Source organism: Mandrillus leucophaeus, unplaced genomic scaffold, assembly GCF_000951045.1.
Source record: "Mandrillus leucophaeus isolate KB7577 unplaced genomic scaffold, Mleu.le_1.0 Scaffold52, whole genome shotgun sequence".
Classification (NCBI taxonomy): Eukaryota; Metazoa; Chordata; class Mammalia; order Primates; family Cercopithecidae; genus Mandrillus; species Mandrillus leucophaeus.
The window spans coordinates 3,452,423-3,461,378 of record NW_012105586.1 but is presented as its reverse complement, the minus strand read 5'-3'; the positions used below and the strand labels follow the sequence as shown (position 1 = coordinate 3,461,378).

The 8,956-nt window shown below is 41.5% G+C and overlaps 2 protein-coding genes across 2 annotated transcripts in view; one reads left to right on the top strand and one right to left on the bottom strand.

The window, feature by feature from the left end:
- The window catches only part of TARDBP (TAR DNA binding protein), an 11,668-nt gene extending 7,197 nt beyond the window's left edge, over positions 1-4,471 (top strand). Inside the window, exons 6-8 of the mRNA XM_011996610.1 lie at positions 836-1,006; positions 2,548-2,665; positions 3,617-4,471. Of these exons, the coding sequence (XP_011852000.1) occupies positions 836-1,006; positions 2,548-2,665; positions 3,617-3,672 (345 nt within the window). The 3' untranslated portion in view covers positions 3,673-4,471. The remainder of the gene's footprint in view (positions 1-835; positions 1,007-2,547; positions 2,666-3,616) is intronic.
- Positions 4,472-6,974: 2,503 nt separating this feature from the next.
- The window catches only part of MASP2 (mannan-binding lectin serine peptidase 2), a 21,925-nt gene continuing 19,943 nt past the window's right edge, over positions 6,975-8,956 (bottom strand). The window contains exon 11 of the mRNA XM_011996608.1: positions 6,975-8,105. Coding sequence (XP_011851998.1) covers positions 7,342-8,105 — 764 coding nt within the window. The 3' untranslated portion in view covers positions 6,975-7,341. The remainder of the gene's footprint in view (positions 8,106-8,956) is intronic.

The following is an 8,956-nucleotide window of genomic DNA, read 5'->3' as shown; positions in this document are numbered from 1 at the left end:
CTGGAGTGCAATGGCGTGCTCTTGGGTCACTGCAATCTCCGCTTCCCAGGTTCCAGCAATTCTCCTGCCTCAGCTTCCCGAGCTTCTGGGATTACAGGCATGCACCACTATGCCTGGCTAACTTTGTATTTTTAGTAGAGATGGGGTTTCTCCATGTTGGACAGGCTTATTTTGAACTCCTGACCTCAGGTGATCCACCTGCCTTGGCCTCCCAAAGTGTGGGGATTACAGGCGTGAGCCACTGTGCCCGGCCTTTTTTTTTTTTTTTTTTTTTTTTGAGACGGAGTTTTACTCTTGTTGCTCAGTCTAGGGTGCAAAGGTGCAATCTTGGCTCACTGCAACCTCCACCTCCTGGATTCAAGTGATTCTCCTGCCTCAGCCTCCCAAGATGCTGGGATTGCAGGCACCTGCCACCACACCCAGCTAATTTTTGTATTAGTAGAGCTGGGGTTTCACTATGTTGACCAGGCTGGTCTTGAACTCCGGACCTCAGGTGATCCACCCGCCTCGGCCTCTCAAAGTGCTGGGATTACAGGCGTTCACCACCACACCTGGCCACAATGATGAAATTGTGTAATGGCTCATGATACATTTCTCAGAACATATGTCCATCGTGATGTGATGCATGACTGTACTTTTGTAACTTAAAACGTTACTCTTCACTGAAGCCTTTTAAGAAAAAAAATGCTGATGCAAAAAATTAAGGGTATGTCTACTTTTTAATGATTCACTGCTATCCAAGGCAGAATGATTTTGTTATATCCCTTACCTTAATGCTTTTTTCATTGTTCATAACATATTTCTGAGGTTTTTTTCTTCCTTTTGATTTGATCAGCAAAGCCAAGATGAGCCTTTGAGAAGCAGAAAAGTGTTTGTGGGGCGCTGTACAGAGGACATGACTGAGGATGAGCTGCGGGAATTCTTCTCTCAGTACGGGGATGTGATGGATGTCTTCATCCCCAAGCCGTTCAGGGCCTTTGCCTTTGTTACATTTGCAGATGATCAGGTATTTTTCTCCTTAACAATATGTCCCGACCAGGCGTGGTGGCTCATGCTTGTAATCCCAGCACTTTGGGAGGCTGAGGTGGGCAGATCACGAGGTCAGGAGATCAAGACCATCCTGGCCAACATGGCGAAACCCCGTCTCTATTAAAATACAAAAAAAAAAAAATTAGCTGGGTATGGTGGTGCACGCCTGTCGTCCCCGCTACTCTGGAGCCTGAGGTAGGGGAATCACTTGAACCCAGGAGGCGGAGGTGGCAGTGAGCTGAGATCATGCCACTGCACTCCAGCCTGGTGACAGAGCAAGACTGTCTCAAAAAAAAATATGTCCCAGGTAATTAGGTAATTTCTCTTGAACATTTCCCATCCAGCTAATTGCTAGTCTTAGCTGAGTTTTCTGACCTTGTAAGATGTAGGGTGTGTGGGCCTAGACGTTTGTGATACCTGTATTTGATATCCCAAATGTAATATTTTTAAAAAATCTAAAAGTAAGTATACCTTTAGATAGTTTTCAGTATGTGGCATTTGGGAATGTTATATACTGTTTTTTGTTTTGTTTTTTGTTTTTTGTTTGAGATAGAGTTTCGCTCTTGTTGCGCAGACTGGAGTGCAGTGGCGCAATCTCGGTTCACTGCAACCTCCACCTAATGGGTTCAAGCAGTTCTCCTGCCTCAGCCTCCCAAGTAGCTGGGATTACAGGCGCCTGCTACCACGCCTAGCTAATTTATATGTATTTTTAGTAGAGACACGGTTTCACCATGTTGGCCAGGCTGGTCTCAAACTCCTGACCTCATATGATCCGCCCACCTCAGCCTCCCTCCCAAAGTGCTGAGATTGCAGGCGTGAGCCACCACGCCTGGCCATTTTTTTTGTATCTTTAGTAGAGACGGGGTTTCACTGTTTTGGTCTGGCTGGTCCTGCACTCCTGACCTCAGGTGATCCACCTGCCTCAGCCTCCCAAAGTGCTGGGACTACAGGCGTGAGCCACTGCTCCCGCTCCTGGTCCCCCCCGCCCTTTTTTTTTTTTGAGACAGGGTCTCACTTCATTGCCCAGGCTGGTGGAACACAGTGGTGTAATCAAAGCTCACTACATCCTAGAACTCCTGGGCTCAGCCTCCAGGGGAGGATCCTTCAGCTGCAGCCTCCTAAGTAGCTAGGACAGGTACATGCCACTATGCCCAGCTAATGTGGCATTTTGTGGGGTTTTTTTAATAGAGGTGGGGTCTCCCTGTGTCGTCCAGGCTGCCAGGCTAGTCTTCAACTCTTAGCCTTACACAGTCCTCCCACCTTGGCCTCCCAAAGCGCTAGGATTACAGGCATGAGCCACCATGTCCAGCCTATGTCTTTTGAAAATCGACGGAAATATCACTGCTGCTATTAATAAAACTAAAAGCTGTATTGGGGGTTTAAATGAAATGAGCAGTCATTGCTTATTTTTCCTCTGGCTTTAGATAAATTAATGCTTGTAATCTAAGTTTTGTTGCTACTTTAAATGTATGAATCAATGGTTTAATCTTCTTTGTTTACATCCCTTATTTCTTATAGATTGCGCAGTCTCTTTGTGGAGAGGACTTGATCATTAAAGGAATCAGCGTTCATATATCCAATGCCGAACCTAAGCACAATAGCAATAGACAGTTAGAAAGAAGTGGAAGATTTGGTGGTAATCCAGGTGGCTTTGGGAATCAGGGTGGATTTGGTAATAGCAGAGGGGGTGGAGCTGGTTTGGGAAACAATCAAGGTAGTAATATGGGTGGTGGGATGAACTTTGGTGCATTCAGCATTAATCCAGCCATGATGGCTGCTGCCCAGGCAGCACTACAGAGCAGTTGGGGTATGATGGGCATGTTAGCCAGCCAGCAGAACCAGTCAGGCCCATCGGGTAATAACCAAAGCCAAGGCAACATGCAGAGGGAGCCAAACCAGGCCTTCGGTTCTGGAAATAACTCTTATAGTGGTTCTAATTCTGGTGCAGCAATTGGTTGGGGATCAGCATCAAATGCAGGGTCGGGCAGTGGTTTTAATGGAGGCTTTGGCTCAAGCATGGATTCTAAGTCTTCTGGCTGGGGAATGTAGGCAGTGGGGTTGTGGTTGGTTGGTATAGAATGGTGGGAATTCAAATTTTTCTAAACTCATGGTAAGTATATTGTAAAATACGTATGTACTAAGAATTTTCAAAATTGGTTTGTTCAGTGTGGAGTATATTCAGCAGTATTTTTGACATTTTTCTTTAGAAAAAGGAAGAGCTAAAGGAATTTTATAAGTTTTGTTACATGAAAGGTTGAAATATTGAGTGGTTGAAAGTGAACTGCTGTTTGCCTGATTGGTAAACCAACACACTACAATTGATATCAAAAGGTTTCTCCTGTAATATTTTATCCCTGGACTTGTCAAGTGAATTCTTTGCATGTTCAAAATGGAAACCATTGATTAGAACTACATTCTTTACCCCTTGTTTTAATTTGAACCCCACCATATGGATTTTTTTCCTTAAGAAAATCTCCTTTTAGGAGATCATGGTGTCACAGTGTTTGGTTCTTTTGTTTTGTTTTTTAACACTTGTCTCCCCTCATATACAAAAGTACAATATGAAGCCTTCATTTAATCTCTGCAGTTCATCTCATTTCAAATGTTTATGGAAGAAGCACTTCATTGAAAGTAGTGCTGTAAATATTCTGCCATAGGAATACTTCTGTCTACATGCTTTCTCATTCAAGAATTCGTCATCACGCATCACAGGCCGCGTCTTTGACGGTGGGTGTCCCATTTTTATCCGCTACTCTTTATTTCATGGAGTCGTATCAACGCTATGAACGCAAGGCTGTGATATGGAACCAGAAGGCTGTTTGAACTTTTGAAACCTTGTGTGGGATTGATGGTGGTGCCGAGGCATGAAAGGCTAGTATGAGCGAGAAAAGGAGAGAGCGCGTGCAGAGACTTGGTGGTGCATAATGGATATTTTTTAACTTGGCGAGATGTGTCTCTCAATCCTGTGGCTTTGGTGAGAGAGTGTGCAGAGAGCAATGATAGCAAATAATGTACGAATGTTTTTTGCATTCAAAGGACATCCACATCTGTTGGAAGACTTTAAGTGAGTTTTTGTTCTTAGATAACCCACATTAGTTGAATGTGTTAAGTGAAATGATACTTGTACTCCCCCTACCCCTTTGTCAACTGCTGTGAATGCTGTATGGTGTGTGTTCTCTTCTGTTACTGATATGTAAGTGTGGCAATGTGAACTGAAGCTGATGGGCTGAGAACATGGACTGAGCTTGTGGTGTGCTTTGCAGGAGGACTTGAAGCAGAGTTCACCAGTGAGCTCAGGTGTCTCAAAGAAGGGTGGAAGTTCTAATGTCTGTTAGCTACCCATAAGAATGCTGTTTGCTGCAGTTCTGTGTCCTGTGCTTGGATGCTTTTTATAAGAGTTGTCATTGTTGGAAATTCTTAAATAAAACTGATTTAAATAATATGTGTCTTTGTTTTGCAGCCCTGAATGCAAAGAATTCATAGCAGTTAATTCCCCTTTTTTGACCCTTTTGAGATGGAACTTTCATAAAGTTTCTTGGCAGTAGTTTATTTTGCTTCAAATAAACTTATTTGAAAAGTTGTCTCAAGTCAAATGGATTCATCACCTGTCATGCATTGACACCTGATACCCAGACTTAATTGGTATTTGTTCTTGCATTGGCCAAAGTGAAAAGTTTTTTTTTTGTTTTGTTTTTGTTTTTTGTTTTTGTTTTTTTTTTTCTTTTGAAATCTAGTTTTGAATAAGTCTGGGTGACCGCACCTAAAATGGTAAGCAGTACCCTCCGGCTTTTTCTTAGTGCCTCTGTGCATTTGGGTGATGTTCTATTTACATGGCCTGTATAAATCTCCATTGGGAAATCATTCCTTCTAAAAAGATTATTTGGGAGAGTGGGCAAAATGTTGATTATTTTCTAATGCTTTGTAGCAAAGCATATCAATTGAAAAGGGAATATCAGTACCTTCCTAGTTTGGGATTTGAAAAGTGGAATTAATTGCAATAGGGATAAAGTAGAAGAAACCACAAATTATCTTGTGCCAGAAATCCATTAAGAGGCCTGATAGCTTTAAGAATTAGGGTGGGTTGTCTGTCTGGAAGTGTTAAGTGGAATGGGCTTCGTCCTCCAGGAGGTGGGGGAATGTGGTAACATTGAATAAAGTTGAATAAAATCACTTACAAAACTCAGACTCTCACAACGCATTGTTAAGTATGTAAAAGCAATAACATTGATTCGCTGTTGTACTTTTTTGTAACTAATTCTGTGAGAGTTGAGCTCATTTTCTAGTTGGAAGAATGCGACATTTGTTGTGTTAGTAGTTAATGCCCTTACCTAATTAGATTATGATAAATAGGTTTGTCATTTTGCAAGTTACGTGTTTTAAACATTTATAAATGAAGTCATCCTTTAGACTTGTAATCGCCACATTGTTTCATTATTTGGTTTCCTCTGTAAAGGGATCTTGAGTTGTTTTAATTTTTTTTTTAATCTGCATCTAAATCTGCATGATTTCCAAACCCTGTACCATCTGAATTTTGCATTTTAGCACTTGCACTATTACTCAGCAGCAGTAACATGGTAACACTTAAAATGGTACTCGGGGACCTCCAAAGACTAAACTGACAAGCCTTCAAGAAGCCCAGGGGTAAGTTAACTTGTCGACGGCATGGTTTAATCCCTTCTTTACACTTGTGTAAATTTCAGTTACTGGTCTTAGAAGGCTTTCAATGTTGAGTAGCCTTTTATTAACATGTTTATGGTACTGCATAGATACGGGTATTTATTTTACCCTAAAAAGATTTTGAAGTTTAGAAGTACTTAAACTATTTGGCAAAGATTTGTTTTTAAAAATCTATTTGGTCATCTAAATGCATTCATTCTAAAAAATTTTTTGAACCAGCTAAATAAAAATTTTTTTTGACACCACAGTTTAGTGTCTGGAGTCTTACTGGAAAAACACGATTTCTTTTTATATGTGACATACAGATGCTGGAAAGTTACCTTTAAAAATTGAGTCTAAAAAAAGAAAATAAAAATTGAGTCTGAAGAAGTTGTACTTTATACTTTATATGCACAAGAGAAATGAGGCCAAGACTCACGGTAAACTTTTACATGGAATGTTAACTGTTAGACTGAAAAACTTGAATGTTAGCTATTCAAACCTTTTAGGAAGGAATAGCCAGCTAAAATGAAATGAGATTTTTAAGGTTAAATCAGCACTTAAGTTTTGTCCTTAGTAGGAAAAAGTAGGAACTACTCCGTAATCCAAGAGATAATGTGTAATAGTAAGAATGATTTTGTTGTTGAGTACAAGCAAAGTAGCTCCTAACTGTGTATTAGTGTTCTGTACTTGACTCAACTGTTGTGTGATCTGTGCTCTTGTTAGGCATCACTGTGCCCAAGTATTTCATGTTCATTGTAAAGGGGAAAAAATTACAGATTTATCTATAACGTCACCACTTATTTCTAATGCCATTTTTCATCTTGTGGAAATGCCACATTTTGATTCAGTCTTCTGAATTTGAACATTACTCAGGTTATTTCCAATTGCTGGGAATATCCTTACTGCCAAAATAAATTCTTAGCATTGAAATTGCTAAGTCGAAGATTATGCATGCTTTTTAAGGGCTTTTGAAATGTATTGCCAGTCTATGGCCTGCCACTCTCCCTGAACATGCCTGGTCTTGCTTAAAATGTATTGCCAAATAGTCCTTTGGGAAGTTTATGTTGTCTTTAACAATATGAAATAGTACTAGTATTCACGTTCCTTTTGTCTGACAATTTGATAAGTGAATAATTGTATCCCACCAATTTGTGGTATTGGTTTTTAACATGGAAATTTTAGTCGGTACCTGGGCTGAAGTATTGTGTTTCCAGCCTACCTACCCCAAAAGATTCAAGGTTATCCTTGAATCAATACTGCTATAATATATAAAGCACTTACAGAGATCAATAAGAACAAGTTTAAAAACAGTCAAAGACCATGGACAGGCAGTTTACAGAAATGCCAACAGCCAGTATGAAAAGAGACTGGCCTTTTAAAGTAACAAAATGTAATTTGAGCAGTGACATTACATTGGGTTGGCAAAGGTGACTATCACTCGTAGCTTATGTCCCCTTGAGTCAGTGGGTAAGGTTGGAATTAAACTGGTAAGTGGAGAAATGACAGCAGTCTCACCTGGAGTCTGTTTTTTGGGTGGAGCAACAACTGCCATGTTCATAGTAATGATTAATGCTTCTCAGGTCACGTTGCTGCCAAGGTCTTCACAGGCATTTCTAAAAATGAGGAATCCTTGACTGACTGCAGACATGCGAATTAAAAATTACCAATTATGTTCTTGATCCAGGGAATATAGTTAATGACTTTTGTATAGACTCCGTACTGACCTGCTTCCCCACAATTCATGGAACCCCAGGACACTATTCCTCCCACAAACCACCTCTGTGTTTCATTATCTAGAAACACCAGTGCCCCTCCGCTGTCACCTCTGCAGCTGTCCTTGCCTCCACTTTCTAAGCCAGCGCAAAGCATGTTAGCAGTTACACTTCCCCCTGAATAGGGTGGCTTTTCATATGCAGCAGTACATTTTTGATGGTCAACAATTGGTATGTCGACATACATTAGATTTCTAGCAAGTAAGCCTCTTTGGGTTAATCCCCATCCAGATGCAGTTCCAATGTCATCTGTCCTCATAAAGGATTCAGCTTCTTTTCTTGGCAGACAAATAGGCGTGATGTTGCTATTGATTACAACTTTGTTATTCAATTTAATCAGTGCTATGTCATTGTCAAAGCCAGCATCATGAGTATAACCTTCATGTATAAAAACAGCTTCAGCCCAGGCTTGTGTATAATGAGGCGATAGTCTCTTCAGGGCGCCCAATCGAATGTCCAGGGAGGATGCATCATGTTTTTGCTCATATATGGCATGAGCAGCTGTGAGGACCCAGTTGTCATATAAAAGTGCACCTGCTGCTGTGCTTCCACCTAATATCAGGACTTGCCAAGGAAAATCACCAGGTTTTGCCTTTTGCCCTCCATATATACGCCCTCCTGTTGTACGGGCTGATAGTCCACAAACTGAGGGAAAAAAGCAGATAGGTAGAGAGCCTTTGTAAAATGTCAGTCATGTTTTTCTTAAATTATGACCACTTTCAAGTATGTATTCGATGTCAACCAAAAGTTACATTACATGAGTTGGTGGGTGACCACCTATACAGGCAAGTGAGGCTATTTTAAAACATCGCAGTTCAAACACCTGATAAAACCTTTTGGTATTTCTTAGCTCCTCAGAAAATGAGATTAGTGAAAACTGACTTTTAGAAGTTACTTTGTTTTGCTAAAATAATTTGGTCTATAAGATTGGGAAGGCAGGGCATGGTGGCTCATGCCTGTAATCCCAGCACTTTGGGAGGCCAAGGCAGGCGAATCACGAGGTCAGGAGATCAAGACCATCCTAGCTAACATGGTGAAATCCCATCTCTACTAAAAATACAGAAAGTGAGCCGGGTATGGTGGCAGATGCCTGTAGTCCCAGCTATTCGGGAGGCTGAGGCAGGAGAATGGCGGGAACCCGGGAGGCGGAGTTTGCAGTGAGTCGAGATTGCGCCACTGCACTCTAGGCTGGGCAACAGAGCAAGACTGTCTCAAAAAAATTTAAAAAAGATGGGGAAGTTGGCTGGGTGCAGTGTCACACCTGTAATCCCAGCACTTAGGAAGGCTGAGGTGGGTGGATCACCTGAGGTCAGGAGTTTGAGACCAGCCTGGCCAACATGGTGAGATGCTGTCTCTACTACATATACAAAAAGTAGCCGGGCATGGTGGTGGGCACCTGTAATCCCAGCTATTCGGGAGGCTGAGGCAGGAGAATTGCTTGAACCTGGGAGGCAGAGGTTGCAGTGAGCCAAGTCATATCACTGCACTCTAGCCTG